The 20,558-nt window shown below is 35.3% G+C and overlaps 1 protein-coding gene across 7 annotated transcripts in view; it reads right to left on the reverse strand.

Moving 5' to 3' along the window:
- Positions 1 to 20,558, reverse strand: part of CEP128 (centrosomal protein 128kDa) — a 397,477-nt gene that overhangs the window by 168,842 nt on the left and 208,077 nt on the right. For 6 of the 7 annotated variants that reach the window (XM_015558069.1, XM_015558067.1, XM_015558065.1 and 3 more), the window contains 2 exons: positions 19,961 to 20,020; positions 14,308 to 14,500 (listed from right to left, as the gene is read on the reverse strand). In XM_015558069.1, the coding sequence (XP_015413555.1) occupies positions 14,308 to 14,500; positions 19,961 to 20,020 (253 nt within the window). Of the gene's footprint in view, positions 1 to 4,861; positions 4,893 to 14,307; positions 14,501 to 19,960; positions 20,021 to 20,558 lie in introns of those variants that run through there. The other variant, XM_015558071.1, reaches the window with a different exon arrangement.

Here is a 20,558-nt window from a genome sequence, read left to right on the forward strand (position 1 = left end):
CACCTCCCTGCATTGTGCCTACATATGCAAATTAACCGCCATCTTGTTGGCAGTTAACTGCCAATCTTAGTTGGCAGTTTTAACTGCCACTTAGTTGGCAGTTAACTACCAATCTTGGTTGGCAGTTAATTTGCATATAGCCCTGATTAGCCAATGAAAAGGGTATCGTTGTATGCCAATTACCATTTTTCTCTTTTATTAGTGTAGATATAACAACATATACAAAAGTTCACTGAAGTTAATATCTAGACTATAGGGCTATAACATCCTCTATGGGAGGGACACGGTCTCATTATTCTTTGAATATCCCCAGTCATAGTAGGTTTATTTTTGTATGTATTTAAAGTACAAAATGTTTATAAATACAGTAACTTCTGTTTATCATTACTTACAAGTATTAAATAAAAGAGATTGACAATAAGTATAGGTATTTTGTTTCTAATTTTATGTAGACTGTATTCATCATCCTACAACTGGCCTATTTGCAGAGAGAATCGAGAGTCACCTGCATGGAAAATCTTGGTTATTAGAAACTATGGAAAAGTAAGTGGGGCCTCATCATTCCTGGTGCAGTTTCCTATTCTATTTTTCAGCACCTAGTGTTTATCTCTCCCTCTCTGCTGAGTAGGAAGAAGTTAGAGAATTCAATTCTATGAATATTATTCATGTGCATGGGATCCAATTTTAATATTCTGAAAAATAACGCTAGTTATAGGAATATACTGAATATTCTATTCTTTCTCAACATAGCAGAGGCCTGCAAAATATCAAAATGTAAATCTCAGACACCTAATTGTACAATATATTTCTCCCTAAACAAGCCCATGTTTTCTTTAGAAAGTGTGTATACAATTGGAATTTTAAAACTTCCACATGATATACGTGGGTTGCACCATCCATTCAAGGAGTAACACACTCAAAGCTATTTCACTCACCAGGATTCTGAACACTGCTATTCTGAGCTGGGAAAGACAGGAGAAAGAAAATAGAAAGCAGACTATTTCTGAAAGGCTATTATGTAAATGGAGCATAAGGTGTGTTTCTGTACATATGCATCTGTGTAAGCACACATTGAGCACATATATGTGTGTTTGTCCAACTACATGATAGAAGGCATAACTGGCACAGCAGGGTTTCTGTAGAATCAACTAACATCAGATAAGAACAGATCTAGAAAATTACCCAATCTCTCTAACAGGCAAACCTTGAACTTCCCTTATTTCCTCCACTCAGGGCAAAGCCAGAACTGCTCCTCTGACATTCTCTACCCACACCCCACATTTGAGAATAAGAAAACCACATTGTATTAGCAGATCAACACCTTTAAAAATGTAATATTTTAAGAAAAATACTGTCTAATAGCTCATATCATCTTATCAAAGGTCAGTTCCCACCTTAAACCAATTGGAGGCCTATGACATTTGGAAAAATATATTGAGTACACAAGATTATTTTATCTTTAAAAAAGTAATTACAATAAGACGTGAAAAATATTCTTACAATGAGTCATGAGGGCATAAAAAGAGTCTTCCCCGTGACTGTGCTCACACAGAGTGGCCTGCCGCCCTACTTCTCATCTCTGGTGTCCCTTTAGCCACTGCTGCTGCTCTTTGACCTTGGCTGATGGAACAGAACCAGCTGATTTCCATTTCCTTCTCTTGCCTCAGAAGCTACTTATTTTAAAGGCACTAAAACACGATGATAAAGAGCATGGCCTTTGGAGTTTATGAGCCCTGGGTTCAAATTTCCTGTGTGATTGGGAAATTTTGCTTCCCCTCTTAGGCTCTTTGTTTCTTCATGTAAAGAAAGAAGTTGGATTTTTTTTTCTAAGTGCAAGGGTCATTGAAGAGTTGAGGTAATAACAGATGGTATAAATTATCTATGTATATAAAAGCCTAAGTGACTATCCAACCATCCGACCGTCCAACCGTCCAACCATCCAACCAGCCAGTATCTATGATGCGCACTGACCACCAAGTGGCAGATGCTCAACACAGGAGTGGAAACCACAGGCATGGAAACATGGAACAGACTGATGAATCTCAGAGGGAAAGGGAGAGGAAGGAGAGGTGGAAGAGATTAACCAAAGATCCTATATGCATACTAGAGGCCCAGTGCATAGATTTGTGCAGCAGTGGGGTCCCTCGGCCTGGCCTGTGGGGATTAGGCCAAAACCAGCTCTCCGACATCCCCCAAGGGGTCCCAGATTGTGAGAGAGTGCAGGCCAGGCCAAGGGCCCCGACTGGTGCATGAATCTGTGCACCAGGCCTCTAGTTTATGTCATAAAATAATGACTCTGGTCTGCTGAGTGGAACTGACAGGGATGGGCCACAGTTTAATGTGAATAAGATGACAGTTGTTTCTTGCAACTGGTCAGGACATATTTTACAAAGGAATTTTTCCTGCATTATCCATGGATCCAAAGGTTTGTCTCTTGCCCTCCATGAGTTTCAATTTCCTTGTTAATAAATCAGGAATAAATACCTACCTCAAACAAAAGACTATCTGAGAAATTACAAAACATGGCTACCACAGAGATTGGCGTGTGGTAGTTATCCAGAAAACATTTGGTCCCTTTTCATTTACTTTGTGTAGCTAATAAAACCTTTTCCCAATTCATCAGAAGGTACTAAGTTTTGAAAAATTAAAAGCTAGATCCAAACAACTTTGGGCAGTCGAAATATTAATTAAGACTCCATAGTCTGAATGAAAAAAAACCTTGGTCTGAGCAAAATATTTTCTAAGCTCTGCACTCTAAACCAGTGATTTTCAACTTGTTTCATTTCATGGCACAATACACTAATTACTAAAATTCTGCAGTTTAAGGTCTGACAAAAAAAAAATAGGTATAAATTTGATTCATTCACACCACATAGCTAGAGTTGTATTGGCTATAGTCCTTTTTTATTTAACAATCTAAGGGACAGAGGTCAGTGCCCCTGACTAAATGGTCAAGTATTGCATATTTTACAAATTCTTGCTGCACACTAGTGCAGGACAACACACCATTTGAAAATCACTGCTCTAAACCAAAGACAATATAATTGTGTAATCTAAAGAACGAATTCTGTATTTAATAACCATCTAAATTTTTTAATGCAATCTATACAACAAGGAGGAAAAATCTAGGTAAAGAAAGCAAATATATCTCCTTAAAATAGCCTTCCTTCTGATTTGGTAAAGTTATTTATCCACTACCAAACTACATAAATAATTATGTTATTTTCTTTCATTTTTTAAACAAATGTACAAAACTTAGAAAACTCAAAGACTCTAACCTATAAATCTTTAATTTCCCTTTTATATTTTGGTATTGATGCTATAGTCTTTATTGTAAGATGCCTTGAATTATTTTTTAGATATAAAGTACATGTTTTTTTCTAAATAGAAGTAATAGTATAGTATATGAGTTTCTATTTACATTCATCACTTGAACCTCCTAAAGACTTCTCAATAATTCTGGTAATTCTACTGCAGATGAATCTCTCAGCAAATGATTGATGAGGTGGAACAATGGCCAATACAGGCCTTCTACGGCTGTGCTGTCGGAAACATTCGCCATGGGCCACACATGGGCAACTGAGCATATGAAATGCAGCCGACTGAAACTGAGATATGCCTGTGCAGGTAAAATATATGTCAGATTTCAAAAGCTTGATATAAAAAAAAGTAAAATAGCTCATAATTTTTCATATTAAATACATGCTGAAATAATTATATTTAGGATATATTGAGTTATATAAAATACATTAAAATTAACTTCACATTTTCATTTACCTTTCTTTAGTGTGGCTATAAGATAATTTTAAATTACACACATAACTCACATTTGTGTCTAATTTATTTGGAAAATACTACTCTATGATGTTGTACACTTTAATCCAATCAATTATGTGTAAATCTGTTATATAAATCAGGATATAGGTAAATGAATCAAATAATAAATAAATAAGTAGCTAAAGTTCATGATATATCTCTGCTTAAATAGTTTCACAATATTGCTTAATAATTGTTTGAAGAATATGCTATTATATAATTAGGTAAATGGGGAAGGTAGAAGAGGGAAAAGGGGGGATAAACGGTGATGGAAGGAGACTTCACCTGGGGTGAATTGTACACCTGACACCTATGTAATTTTATTTACCAATGTCACCCCAATAAATTCGATAAAAAGTAAATAAATAGGTAAATGTTAAAGTAAGCATTACATTTCATCTGTTGAATAAACATGTATAAGATGCTTATGGGTCACACACTGTGATAAGCCATGAAACACTGATATATATATTTAAGATAAGGTCTATGCTCTCATGAGGTTCACAGTTTTATGGAATAATATAAAAAAAGAAAACAAGTACGTACAATAAAATCATCATATTTAGAATACGTTGGGTTACATAAAATATATTATTACAATTAACTCACATTTTCGTTTACCTTGCTGGGAGAAAGGCATCAGATAGTACTCTAAACAAAATCTGTGTAAGCATTTTTATTGTGTATAGCGTGCATTGGTATTTAGGGTTTGCAGATCATGATAACCAAATGTCCTTCAATGTGTGGAAGCATCCTGAACCACACAGAGTTACCCAGTTCAAAATATTCAGAGTGCCCCTACTGAGAAACACCTATTGTCATGTCACACTGTGGTCAGGATAACCACTGCTCAGCACAATTCACACACAGTAATTATTCTCTGATGCTGATTCCTGGACACTGGGGTGAACCCAGAGCCAAATACTCAGAGACTCCAATCTAAGAGTGCAATCAACATGAGCTGGTACACAAAACCATTTCTGTTCTTTGGTGTACGAATACAATACATATATACATATCACATTCACTTAAATATACGGTGCATGTGTCAATAATAACATCTTGCCATTCTCAGTCTAAGAGAAAAATAATATATTTGAAGCATTTAAACGTAATTTCCATATTTAAGCAAATAACTTCTTTAAAAATCATTTCCCACTTACAAAGACTTTTGTTACTGAGCAGAAATACTAATCTTAGTATTCTTTTTATATATATATATTTTATTGACTTTTCACAGAGAGGAAGGGAGAGAGATAGAGAGTCAGAAACATTGATGAGAGAGAAACATCGATCAGCTGCCTCTTGCGCATTCCCACTGGGGATGTGCCCGCAACCCAGGTACATGCCCTTGACCGGAATCGAACCTGGGACCTTTCAGTCTGCAGGCCGACGCTCTATCCACTGAGCCAAACCGGTTTCAGCTAATCTTAGTATTCTTATCTGACTCCTCATTGAGAAGCAGAGAGGAAGAGAGAAAAAAATAAGCCTTCTGTCATTTGTTATAGAATTGTACACCATTCTATAACAAAGGAAACTGCCATTCTAGAATGGCATGGTGAGAAAAAGATCGTCACTACTCTACAAAATGCCAGATCTTTAAAGGAACAATGAGTCAAACTACCATAAATAGATATGAAGGAATTCATTATTTGATAATGATAATTTATAAGTATGAATGAAATGCATAAAAATGTCACATCATACCTTAATGTCAAACCTCCTCATCTCTCCCACCCAAATCAAAGAAAGATCCTTTGAAGAACTTACATTCTGGAATCTTATTCAGGCTTGAGGCAACAGAACTGTTTTAATCCATGCTTACATCTACGATAGTAAAACTACTTGCCTCAAAAATAAGGGTGTAGTACCCGTTCAAAATGCCTTACTACATAACTCAATTATCTCTATAAGTGAAAAACTTTGAATGCACAAATTAGGGAGGAAAATCTAGCATAAAGGAGGAATAGTGTCCAAAAACTGATACCCTTTTTGCATTAAAATATTCAGGGCTAATTGTAATTTTAGCACTGGTTTTTATCCTTGCTTTGTTCTTTGGCCAAACTTAACACTTCTTGTCTCCTTCAATGAAAAGTGGCGCTATTATGTTCCTGGAAGCCTGAGCAGGATTCCTCAAAGCCTAATTTTAAGGTCTTAATTGGCTGAAGCAATGGAAGACCATACAAAGCCCACTTCACAGAGAAGGGCAAGATTTCCAGGTCACTTGAGAACAGATGTAGAGCTAACTGGAAGCTATTGCTGAAATCTTACAGTGTTCTGGGAAGTTTTACCAAATACTAACTTCCACAGAATGGAACACAATCATCCATCATAACACATAACCCAGAGGGGTTGAAGTTAGCTTGTAGAAACAGAACGATAAACCAGAAACAATCATCTTCACTTAATAATTGCATTTCATAACAAACCAGAAAAGCTTTATGAGGGTTGGACACTGTGATTGGTTCTGTGGTATATCATTGACATCAAATATTTTGTTATACCTTCTCACAACCTCTAAGACCAGGAACCATGTTTACAGTTCAAGGGGGCTACTACCTAATAACATATTTGTTCATTTGGTACTATTGGATTTATCATCTACTTTTACCTTGCAAAGATAAGTTACTCATTCATTTATTTACCCATTCACCCAGCCAACATTTGTTGTATGTTTTTGTAATAAAAGACACTTAAGACATTGAATAAAATTATCTTCATCCTGAAGCAGTTCATTATTATGTAACCAATAATAATTAATAATTCATCAACATACATTATAAAAACATCTTATTTGGAATAGTTGTAAGTAAAGTAATTCCTTTATCATCAACTTTAACCACTGATGACAGGTTCCCAAATCAAACAAAACCAGAGAAAATAATTTGTACTTGTGAAATTCAAGACTATATGGAAAAAGAAAAGTTAAAGGTCTGGAATTAAACTATAAAAAACCTTTAAATTACTTTATGTTCATACTAACAATAAAGACACATAATAGAAAATATCACAAGATATTTTACACTTTGGGGGTTGATAACAGTGAGAATGCACTAATGATTTCTACATAGTATCAGACAGTCCTGCTTCTGAAATTTCAATAAAGATGCTTGTAAATTTGTTTTACTTCGATGTTACAAAAAAATACGAGAGGTTTAATTTTTTTAGGATAGTACCCCATATGATTAATACTTTCTTATTGTTTATTCTAGACTATCTGCCCTAGTTGTCTGCTCCTTAATTCATTCATTCGTTAGTTTATTCAAAAACTATTTATTGAATACCTACTATATGTTGCTGCGAAGAACAAGAAAAACCAAGGTGCCTGTTGTCATTAAGTTCTACCTCCACCTGCCCTTACTACAAATGAAAGCTGTTTTGTTTATTTGCCTGATTTTATTCTCTATCAACCACTGTAATTCCATTCTTCTGTTCAGGTAAACTGTCTCATTCTTATTTGCCCAAGGCCATTTACTACAGAAAACTTACTCTTCCTTTATTTCAATCTATTCCAGAATACAAGTTTCCTCTTTTTCAAAATATCCCCAACAGGAATGACCAACAATTAATGAAAATTGAATAGAAATTCAAGAAAAGTTCTATAATTCCAAGAATTTTTATATGCTAGAATTTGATACAAGAGAAAGCACACACTGATCAGAATATTCTGTAATTCGCAATCGAAGACTAAGAGAAAAAACTCCTTTTTCAAAAAAAATATATAGCATTCAAAAAACTAAAAATCTTGTATGGTATTATTCCAATTAATTAACTTACACGGAATAAAGGTATTGGTATTTTTCAGCTACATTTGCAGACCTTTAGAAATTACAAATGAGGCAAATGAGATCTAAGATAAAATTACTGCCTCCCTCCGCCCCCAATAAACTTTGACTAATAAGACTAACCATTCACTTACTCTATTCCTTCAGACTGGATAAGAAAAGAGAAGAAATAGTGTAAGGGAGCACATAAGAATAAATAAGAACGCTGGGAGGCCCTTTTTATTAGGCAATCAGCACCTCTCCCCTTTTCCTCCCCAATCTCTAAATCCCTCTAACCTGCTTCCTTCATTCCTGCAGTTTAGAAACCCACAGACATCTCTCTGGTTACCATGACAGCTCTGATGTTTTTGCTTTAGTCAACACAACAGGTGCTATTAACATCTGACTAGTAGGGAAACTTTCTGGTAACAAAAATCACAAAGAAAATGTCTCTTTATGAGTGCTACCATAATCTACAATTTCTATTCCCTCCATGCATTTAGAGCATTTGATAGTCATGGAAGACATAAATAAATAAATAAATAAATAAATAAATAAATAAATAAATAATCCCTTCAGTAGTTGCCTCTTTGAGAGCGCCAAATCTACATGGAAAAAAAAAAACTACATGAAAGAAAAAGAACTCTAGAACCAATCTGAGCCACTGCATCAACACTTTCTTCTACAGAATATACTCACAACTATTTAATCTTGTCATAACTTTATATGTAAACTTTTCTATAAAACCTTATTTGAATTAGATTTCCTAATTCTTTTACTAAAAGTAAAAGAATGTCTCTTTCACATATGGAACCCAATAGAACAACACAAACTCCAAAGAAGCTAATAAGCAATCACTGATGATAACTCAGTTTTAGCTTTCTTATGGCTTGCCTGAGCAAGACCAGTACTTTCACTGGCACAAATTGAACTGAAGGAGGAAAGAAGTAAACCAGGCAGCCAAATGTGCATTACCCAGCCATGGATCTCATTTAATGTTTCTACCCAGGTGATAATAAGAATGAATGGATATTTTAAACAGAGGGGTAAAAAAAGACAGTGAGCATCATTAATGACTATAGACCGATTTCTTACAAAATGAACTTTGGGGTTGAGATGCTGAAAGGTGAATAAAATACTTGAGAACTAGACATTTAAAAGAGTGACACATTTCAAGGTACTCCTGGAGGGAAAGTGAATTGAAGAAAGACTGCAACAAAAATTGCAAATGAAAAGTAGAATAGAGCTGTGGAAAAGTAATAGGATGCTCTGTCACCTGGACATGGTTCAGAGGTGTGGAGATAGAATGACCAATACAGTCCCACTGTGAAAGAGTTCAGATTGGTTTACATGGAGACAAGCATCCAAGGTCAAACACTTATGTCTTGTCTAACTGGACCTTACAGTTGACCTGAGGTACATTAGTTTAAGAAGCAATAAAGATCCATTTATAGTAAAGTTTTAAAAATCAATCAATAAAAAAGATTTCCAAGCAGAAGCCTCAGGAGGAAGTACAGCTCTCCATCCAAACTCATTCCAGATGTCAGAGGCAGCTGCACGACATCAGAGAGCAAATCCTAAGGAGACCTCTGCCAGAAAGGGCATTTTAAGAGTTTGCTCCACAGATTCCAAAAGAAAAAGAGAGTCCATATTTACGGGAACTATATAAAAAGGATTAGTACTGAATTCAAAGCCCAAAAGCAGAAAAATATTCTGAATTCTTATTAACTCTTATTCTTAATGTATTTAAGTAAGTCAAAGCATTTTTATTCTCTCTTAATAGTTAATTAGATTATTTCTCTGCCTAAATAAAGAAAAGTACCAAAAAAGCAAGTTAAGTAGATTTAGGTAGAAAATTAATATGAGCATCACATGAAGATATGAATACTGCATAACAGTATAAGTGTATTAGGCCAGAGTTGCATTCACTTTGATTTCCAACTGGAATGTGACCACATATTAACTAGTTATATTTTCCCTCCTTTAACAGTTTATGTTTTCGGAATGACTTTTACATGAAGACTGTTTGCTTGGAAACAAGGTATTTCACTGAAATTGCATTTGCCTCTCCTACTCCTCCCTTAATGAATACCATTGTGATAAACATATTTAGAGAAATATTGTGAGAATTGGTGTATTTAGAAAGTATCTCTGAAGTCATATCACATACACAGCAGCCATTTTCTCTTCCCTGTACTGTCCTAGATAACCTCACCACCACAAAGATACAGATATTAAAGAGAACCCATTAGAGGCATCACCGACATGGAGGAATGGGATGGTATTACTTAGATACATACCTCTATGGAGTGTTCGCATTATATATCCATAGCTACAAAGCACCTAGAATCCAAGACCAGTTCCTTATTTAAGGTGAGTTCACAATTTCAGCTAAGAAACTAACTTCTATATTTGGTCATAATCATCAGCATTTCACTGCAACTAAATCATACTACAAAGGAGTCTCCCCTTCAGAGGACCTTGGAAGAAAGGACTTCTTCCATCTGCCAAAGGCATTTTAGTTTCTGGTAACCTCATAGCTTCTAAGTATTCTGACATCTTAATTAAATCTTACACCTCTTTTCACAAGAGGAACGTGCTTCTTTGTTAAGGTATGCTGAGTCCTTCTATAGTCGGAGCAGAAGAAGGCAGAGAGATGTTAACCAGAGGGCAACTGTTATAGTATTGCCAGACTCAGCTGTGGTTCTAGTGGCAGGTATGACTGTGTTAAGAGGGAAAAGAAGGAAGAAACTATGGATCATAAATTGGATATTAACCTGTCCTGATCCCAGTGAACTTTGAAAGCTTTGTGAGAAACAAATTTCTCGTGACCTCAGAAGTAAGTCAGACAGAATTATTCTTGGAAACAGTTGTTCCATGGGATGTATGTAGATGGATTTGAAACTAATTGGTTGTTCTGAAAACTAGTGGCCTTTAATCACTCTTAGTTTTAAAAAACATAACAACAAGGTGTGGTCGTGGGTGATTGATTAGGAGGCAGGTATCACATTCATAGTGTCCTACTTATAGGAGAGTTTGTATATAATATTAGAATTAGCTTCATTAATTGGGCATGAGTCTTGAAGTTCCTGTGAGCTATTCATGAAATTATAGGCTACCATGTACTAAAATAATGTGAAAGAAAATCTTGGAAATATTACAGCTATCACTAATAAAGAGTTTATATCTACAAAGCTAAGCTGACCATTTTTTTCTGGGTTCCTAGTGGTTCAGTTATTATGGTAGCCAAAAAGACTGGGCCTACCAACCAGAGTGTGCCTGCTTGGGAAATCTGTCTGAAGGCCTCTGGCAGGCTCACAGGTAAAGACCAGTCAAGTGGAAAGTAGAGACTAAAGGTCAAGAAGATCTTCAAAGAAGGGAGCTTCTGTAATCCAAAGAACTTACATGCATATATGCATAACCCACGGACACAGGCAATAGTGAGTGAAGTCTGGGGAGGGGGCAGGAGTGGGGTGGAAGAGGTCAATGGGGAAAAAAGGGGGACATCTGTAATATTTTAAACAATAATGATTTACTTAAAAAATGAAAAAGAAGCTCTGCAATCCTTTAAGATATAAGGTAATCAAGAGCTAAATAAAACAGAGATAGTGTAACTGGAGAGGGAGAAGTAGATATAGAAGAAGTGACGAAGGAAAATTGTAAGGCCACCAGTTGCAGGAGACAAAGCGACTGGGAGAAAGTAAACTTTCGTTCAAATCTTAAGTGTAAGAAAAAGTTTTTAAGTGTTCTCACAAGTTATAGATGAATGGGTGAGTGGCAGGAAAACTAAATCAATCAATCAATTTTGCACAAAAAAACAGTGCCACTCCATGTCTAGCCTATATGTTAGGGAAAATTTCTACAGTTCATAAGTCCCTTCCTAGTCTCTGTCCCAGGAAGATATCCTCTGTTCTGCCAGCCACAAACTGAGGAAGTGGAACAGAGATTCAAAGAAAGCAAGGAAAAACAGAAAAATCAGCTGAATGGAGTTTCTCAGAACTCTGGGAACAGTAAAACCAAAGGAAAGCCCTTGAAAGAGATCACATTGCTAGAGACAAGTCACCTACATGAGAACCTTCTGAAATGAAGAATGTGTTTTAGAGTCAATGCTTTGAACAGCACACAACTTAAAAGCACTGAAAAGAAACGTTACCATATCTCTATTATTAGTAAAAGCACTCATCCTCAGAGCCCTCTGTAAGGCCAGAAAAATGGTGTATGTATATTAGATTTTTCCCTAAGCTGGCTCTATGCCTTGGATATCCACATATGAGTGTATTATCCTTTTGAAGCACCTTGCAAAAAAAAATTTAGTCACAACAAATTTCTAAAATGTGAATTAAAACTCAAAAGATTTCTACTAAAACTGATCTCTCAGTTTTACATGGCAAATCTAGGAGCTATTTCCCATTCCAACCTTTTCTCCAAATGGGTATGAGTCATATGTAAGGCAAAGATCAATTAAACCCAATCACAGATGTTAAGAAGCTAATCATCAAAATAAAGAACCACCATTCAAAATATTATGATGTGAAGCTGCCAAAAATAGTAGTGTATTCAAAGTGCTAAAAAGGTAATGGGAGAAAAAATTCACTTCTCCACCTTTACTTTTGACCTCATCCACTGTCATATCTTCTGGGATCCTGCTACACCAGTTAACCTTTCTTTCACCTGTTCAAACTCTGGCATTCCTAGATCATTCTGTTCAACATTTATAGTCATACTTAAGCTTGTCTACGATCCGTAGCAACTAAAATATAATACTCTAAAAGTTACATTCATTCTACTATTAAAAACTAAAACTATCTTAGACATACACATATTTTTCTTATTGTTTGCTTACATTTTTGATATTTGGGTATTTTTAAATAGTTTTTAGATATTATGCTACAGAGCTAACTCTAATCATAGTACACAATGGAAATAGAATTACTACTAACGATGTTATAGTGTCCCTAAATAAATCGGGAAGCTCTTAGAGAATATCGTTGTGAAGTGAATAGAAATATAATCGGTTTAAATGCTTCTATAAAATGTAATACATAACTGAAATATTATGAACAAAAATATTGTTATAATCCCAGAGTGTCATAAACAAAATATAAATCACTCTGATTAAATTACTCGATTTCTGCCAAATATTTACTGATTTTTCTTGTGGTCCTGCAGAGTTCATTGTGATTTCTTTCTTCACTAAAATGTGATGGCTCCCCTATTAACTGTGCAGCAGTCATCCAGTCACTCATTCATTCACTTATTCACAAATATATGACATATCAACTACATTCCAGGTTCTTTTTTCATTGATAAGGCATTGAACAAAATGAAAATGCAGCTGTCTTTTAAAACCATAATTAAAGAGATTTACAAAAGTGAAAAACAATACCACTTTTCAATATTTTTGTCTTGGAAAATAATTAAATTTCATTAATTTTTATGTTCCATAGAATGAATTTATAATTACTACCTTAAAGGACTATCTTTTAATTAATTTTAACTTTAAATATGGTAAGTATTGATATATATAATGCACAATAAAATTTTTGAGAACTCAAAGAGCTTTTAAGAATATAAAATGGTCCTGATCGAGAAAAGTTGAGACTCACTAGAGTAATAAAAATTTTTAAGTCGTATATAGGGAATAACCATGATGACTAAAATGAAAAACCAAAAAAAATTATTTTGAAGAGGATTGCCATATGTCATACGCTTAGTTTTCTTTAATGGGACACTATACTAAGTTTTTTTTTATGGATCTTAAATTCATAAAGTTCACTAATAAAAGAAAAGGCCTACAGCCAGCACAACATAAGATACACTTAGGATCCCCATATATAACTGCTGTTTTTCTTCTTCCTGTCATGATGCCTCTCTAGTATAACTGAAGAGAAAAGTAGTTTCCCAAGTCCTTGTCTAACTTTTAGAGTTAAGTATAGCCTACATAGTAAACATATTACACTCTGCCCCTGCTCTCCCAAACTCTCTTCCCCTTATTCAATTGTTTTCACCATTGTGCTTATAGCCTTCTATTATACAATTTACCTATTTACACTTATTTTCTGTCATCCCACTCAATAAAAGGTAGACAAGAGTAGGATTTGTTCTAATTTATTCACTAACGTATCCTCAGCACCCATAACAGTGCCCAAGACAAAATATGAACAAAATAAGTATTTGTTGAATGAATTAATAGGTATTTTACTCAAGTCAAGCATAAATTTTGGTATTTTACTAGGGAAGAACATGTCTTGCCAAATTAACACTTTCCAATGACACAAGCTGTGTAAACAGGAGGGATATTGTAGCTGATGGACACACTCTCAGGGCCAGGACAGTTTTTCCTTCTGAACCCAGAAATGAAGACAGGAGAGAAAAAGGAAAAGAGAAGAATCTATAATAATAAAAGCATAATATGCTAATTAGACCAGATGTCCTTCTGGACATCCTTCTGGATGACCTTCTGGATGAAGCCAGGGCTGCATGGGAAGCCCGGGTCCCAGGTGCCTGCTAGCAGCCGGAGGGAAGACCAGGTCCCGGGTGCCAAAGGGAAGCAGGTACCCAGGTACCGGCAGCCAGGGGAAAGAAGGCCTACTCTTGCATGAATTTCATGCATCAGGCCTCTAGTATGCAATAATTTGAGCTGGAGGTAAAAGAAATAGGTTTTCTCCCTCTGCTGGATTCCAGGAACACAAACAAAGAACAGTGAGAGTAAGAGCAGCTAACACACCTCTCTTCTCTTGGTGTATTTCTTCCAGAAGCAGCTCCTGCCTTTCTATCTGTTCCAGGAGACACTGGAGCTCGGATTCCTTGTTCTCAGTCATATTCCTGAGCTGCTGTCTGCACAGCATTAGCTCGTGCCGCAGGCTTTTCTCCCTGTTTTCTCTCTCCTTCAGTTCCTCACAGAGCCATTGAAGTTTAGTCTAAAAAATGACATTTATAACTAATTAAAAAAAAACACAAGGTACAAATCTAGAAAACAGTAGTATTTCAAAACAGTAAGAAAAATATCATAACATGAGCAAATATAAACAATAACTAACAAACTTAAGCAAAATGAAAAATATACAATGGTTCATTCATATCAGTTAAAAGTGGTGTGAAATTAAGCCACTTTCTTGAATTTTTATAGAAATTTTGTATAGTCTATCATCTTTGCAAAGGCAATACTACAGAAAAATATGGCCCACTAAACTTCTAATATTAACACAATTAGCCTCCTAATTTGATATATAAAGCAGTTTAGTAAAGCATTTAAAAATCAAAATCACCCTGGACTACGACTAGAAATTTGATAAAAGAGGGTTTTATTTCAGAGATTTAATATTTTTTTTCCATTTCTGCTTCCTAAAAATACATATTCCCATGGTAGCTAATCAGGTAGAGAGATTCTCCATAAGCTTAGGGAGATAAAGTCAGCCATCCCCCACCTTGAAGAGGTAAAAAAATGTAATCAGAGCCAACTCTCTTTTTCATAGATGCTAACCTCACTGTCTTTAAGATTTAATCTGCCCTTCATATTTCCCTTCCCTTTTCCACTTATTACATCACAATCTTTGGTCTATGTTAACTATTACTAACAATAATAATGGAGAAACAGCAAATCTGTTTTGTTGGAGCAATAATCCTATTGGTTATGGTAAAAACAAAATAATACACCTCCAAAAAACCTTCTGAAACAAAAGTGGTAATCAGGTTTGATATGTGTTATTATGAACTAAATTGCGTCCCCTCAAAATTCACATGTTGAAGCTCTAAACCTCTATGTGACAGTAATTGGAGATAGGGCTCTTAGTGAAGTAATTAAGATTAAATGAGGTCATAAGGGTGGGACCCTCAAGAGACACAAAAGCTTATAGCAAGTTTGTGCTCCCTCACTGCTCTTTCTGTTTTCTAACCCCAAACCACCCGAACCCACCCCAACCCCACCCCACCCATGTTTGCATGAAAAGTGAAATTCTACAAGCCAGAAATAGGGCTTAACAGAAACCAATCCTGACCCCTTGATCTTGGACTTCTAACCTTTATAACTGTGAGAAAATAAATGTCTATTGATTAAGCCACCAACCAGTCCGTGGTATTTTGTTACAGTAGCCTGAGCAGATTAATACAATATGACCTATGGCTTTAATTTATTCATATGAAGCCTTAATTCCATTGCCAGACAAAATTTTAAAAAGAGATTATAGCTAGATGCTTTTTTGAACTGAATATGTATGCAGAATATGTTATTAATTCTACAAAACAAAATACCAAGTTATGGAAATTTAATCAACCAATAATCAATTATGGAATCAGTATTTGTTAGAGAAACACCCAGGGTCTTTATTAAGTATCTTGAAGAAACAGCTTGAATACTATAGGAATAACTTTAACAATAACAAATAATAATTAACTGACAAGGCTATTAATCACAATGCAAACACCATTCTATTAACCACTCACAAGAGCATTTTACAGATTACATAATAGCCTCATTTATTTAACTATATCAACAAGTATTGTTAAATAAACCAAAGAGAAAGAATTTCTCAGTAAGGAAATAGTTGTCTTATTCATAGTTGACAACTTGCAATAAGATGCGAATATTTATAATTATCTAGTTAAACAATCAAAATGGTCTTTTTAATCTATCAGAATATCCTCACTGAGATTTAGTATAATAATATATTAAAATCATAAAGTAAAGACTCAAAATTAAAGGCCAAGGAAAAGAGAAAACTTGAATAAAAAGAGTATTGCTAATAAAGTTAGCAATATAGAGACCCATAATTATGGTTGGCTAGCTTCAAAATCCATCTAAGCATCAGCCTCCACAGAAGCTTCTGTGTACCTCTTACATGTGTGGGGGGGAACATGGGAGACTTAGCCAGAATATTCCGAAAGAATTTTCTAGGGGAGTTGGCTGAAGGTGATGGCCCATAATTGTTCGTTGACCTTTCCAAACAAGTCTGTACGCACAGACCCTCAAGTGTTTACCAGAATCTTTATGCTTAATCTTTATGCTTAAGAGTACTGCTGACGCCTGTGTCCTCCCAAGAATGCTGACCCTACTGATTGTTCTAAAAGTCAATTTCAGCTCAAACTGCTGTTACAAAAAAGTCTGAAGAGGAAGGCAAATGAGACTGTCTGGTCTCTAGCCAGGTAGTCCCTTAGCCCTCTCTTTCACAGCAAATATGTGTCAGAGTAATCGTTCATCTGTCGCTCAGGACCTGCTGGTCAGCCCCGGCACATGTGATATTAAAATTATTTACATAAGGGTCAGCTTCTCCAGACAAAACGTGTTCCTCAAGAGGATCATGTCTTAATTAATTTTTATGTCCGGAGCATAGGACACAGTAGTTTCTCAGTAAATTCTCTGATAAACTGAATAAAATTTGGTCTCTACATCTGCTATCAAGATTTATGACAAAACAAATCCATAATCTCTGTGAATTCCTTGCCTGGCATTCCTTAACCACCACCTCGAACATCTTCCACCCACAATGCCTTATTCTGACCATTCGACGGTTATTTTATCTGTGTGCCTGGTCCAACTCTAAGTTGGACTTCATGTGTGTACTGTGCCAACAAAGCAATAGTGACACAATCCCCACTCAGTCCTCTAGTTCTTTTAGGATTAACACTAACAGAATAAATTCATGTGGCAGATTTATGAAAACAATTACCAAAGGCCCTCAGAGGTCCTTCTAATACTGCAAGAAGTCAGCATGGACTAGCTGAATAGCAATTCCACTTTCCATATAGTTTTTGTCCTTTGATTTCAGATCTTATCTCCAATACTTATAGAGCTATTCACTCATAGTTCATGGGAATTACAGTATTGTGGCCCATCAATAACCCAAGCCATCTCTCCACAAATAGATTCCATTCCTCCCCAGTCCACTGGTCAGTGTGGGGCGCTTATCAGGACCCTTTTACGCAGTAGAGGAACAGTTGTCTCATGCAGTATTAAAACCTGTCTGATCAGGAGTTCAATCCCATTAAATGATAAGGGAAAACTGCTTACTAGCTCCCAAATTAAAGAGCTGTGATCAAGAGTCATCTCTGGCTCTCATAAGTTAGCTGAACAACAGCAGTGAAAGTGTTCTGTTCAGAAATGATAAAGATTTTAACTTGAAAGAAAATTCCAAGTACATTGCTCTTGTCAAAACTGTGAAGTTGGGAAAAAGAAAAAAGAAAAATGCTTTATTAATGCACAACAGAAGTTTCTAGTCAAAAAAATTCTAGGACAGCAAAATATGCATATTCTAGATTTCCTATGCAGGTGGCATAAATGCAAATTTGCATTTGGTTCTATCAAAAATGATTAGGACAGTAAGGATCACAGTTCTTAGAGCTGAATAGAAATTTTACAAGGTAGGATAAATTTCTATTTTTAATCATAATACTGTTTCTTATTAAGAATTTTTTAAACAATTTTATGTATCTTTGTTATATTTTTTATTGATTTTAGAGAAGGGAGAAGGAGAGAGATAGAAATATCAATGATAAGAGAGAATCATTAACCAGCTGACTCCTACATGCTCTACACTAAGGATTGAGCCCCCAACTCGAGCATGTATAGCTTGACTGGAATCAAATGAGACCCTTCAGTCCGCAGCCTGTCGCTTTATCCACTGAGCCAAACCAGCTAGGGCTTAAGAATTTTTTTGAGGGGAGCTTCTCTAATTATTACCTGGCCTTCAAATGTAAACCTTGTCTTTCTATCACCTCCCACCTGTATCTTACCCACCCATCTTGGCCATTATTCTGTGTTTACTCAAATATTCTTGCATTTTATACCTATAATTTTTTGGTCATACAAACTTTTTATATGACCAAGTTTAAATATAACACAATTGTAGAAGCCCTCTGAGACATGCTGGCAGCTTCATAGCCTCCTGTCCTCCCAGTACAAACATCAGAGTTAGTTCTTCCTTCTCCTGTGTTCTTCTGTCAATGTTGACATAGTTCTACAACAACATAACACACCTTAAGGAGGCTTCAAATTTGTTTACATCACCATTCCCCCCATTAACTTCCATGGCTTACTAACACTTATCTCCAGTGTCTGTACACAAAAAAGTACACAATCAATAAATCTTGGCTGAAAGAAGACTTTAGATGGCAATGCACATAATGGCAAGAACGCTATGAGTGGACATGGATGTGATCCATTTTCCCATTCTGAAAAAGTCATAGTCTTCTCTGAAACTTCATTTTTCTCATATTTTTAAAAAAGGACACTGTTTAAAATCAAAGGTTCTTTCTTTGTAATAAAACCTTAAGTTGGACCACAATTGGTCAGATTTACAGTACAGTTGGTTTTCTTACAGAATTTAAATGGGATGGAAGATTTTGCACTTTATGTTAAAGCTGAAATAAAGCTAGTCTAAAAAGAAAGGCAAGTTCTTAAATATTGAAACTTGAATAAACATATCTATATCTTATGTGGTCATAATTTTCTATATATTTTAATTTGTATTTCAAAAGAAATAGAATACTTAAATTTCAATAATTTGAATTTCCAAGCTGATAATTACCCAAAGTGTAGGATATTAGCAAATTGTTCAATTTTATTTATTTATTGCTTATCTTACATTAAATTTGAATCATAATGCTAAAAAAAATGAAGCAATAAAGTTATCTTCAGAACTTAAAGTTAATTCCTCCAATTTTGTAAATGAGGAAACAGGACACCCAGAGAGGTGAAGGGATTTGCTTAAGCCACACAGAGATTTGACAGGCTTTGAGCGGACTCTCAGAAACCAAAATCTATATATATAAAAGGCTAATATGCAAAGTGTCCCCTTGGGAGTGCAACCGGGAGAACAGGAATTCCATTGCTCGCTATGATGTATGCTGACCACCAGGGGAAAGTGCAGAATATGGTGGGCAATCAGCAGCTGCAGCAGGGCACTTGAGAGAGTGAGGGAAGGAGGAGGTGAGGAGACAGGGAGGTGGGAAGGTGATCAGCCCCAGTTGCCAGCCAGGTCTAGGGACCCTACCTGTGCACAAATTTCATGCACCGGGCTTCTAGGATAAGTATATATGTGTAATGAAGAGTGGTGACAGCTGCCCTGACCTTTGTACACTCCAGAGACATTGTTTTAGCCAAAGGAAAAGGCACAAGAACTTGTCTCTCTGATGGTCTAATTTTAATATTTCAACAGTTTTACCTTCCTTTTTCGTTCCATCCCATCCCTATACATTTAAGCTAATTTTTCAATGGTAAGTCAAAGAAACATGGAGATTTCATAATGCACTATAATAATCTTTCTCAGCAATAAAGTACTACAGCTTCACATGCTCATTATGTGACAAAAATATATGGCTAGCCCAAATAGACCCCTTGAAGCTCATAAACATTATGATAACTTTAAGATTCAAAGATCAATTACCTTGCTTTCTGCTAACCAGCGATGTGGGTCATAATTAATGTCAGGACCAGATGAAAAAAACTAAAAGAAAGAGAGAGAGAGAATAGTCTATTAAAAGGAGATTTTTCTCTGAAATGAATTTCCCTAAATGAAAATTTTCACCATAACATACAAAAGTTAAGTGTCTAAAACTTAAGGGTTTAGAAAGGAGACAGTTCATACCAAGTAATCAATTCTAAAACATGATTTAACATTTCTATTTATGTAAATATACATATGTCTATATATACATATATATATGTGTGTGTGTGTGTGTGTACATATATATACACACACATATATAATGTTTTTATATATGTATATGTAAAATGTAAACATTTAGCTAAAATACAGAGACATGAATTAACTCTCAAGTGCTAAGGCTGATTCCCATGCAGCCTTGATTAAACCAGTTTACTTCATATTTTCCTTGTTTCTTTTTCTCAGTCTTGCTCCTTGTATTTGACAGTGGGTGAGATGTAATTACACAGAAACTTAATTCTTTGTTTCATTTATCCTTCTTTAATTTTATACTATGAGGGCCATTTTGTCTCATTTATGATTATGTAGAAATGACAGA

Source organism: Myotis davidii, unplaced genomic scaffold (assembly GCF_000327345.1).
Source record: "Myotis davidii unplaced genomic scaffold, ASM32734v1 scaffold309, whole genome shotgun sequence".
Lineage (NCBI taxonomy): Eukaryota > Metazoa > Chordata > Mammalia > Chiroptera > Vespertilionidae > Myotis > Myotis davidii.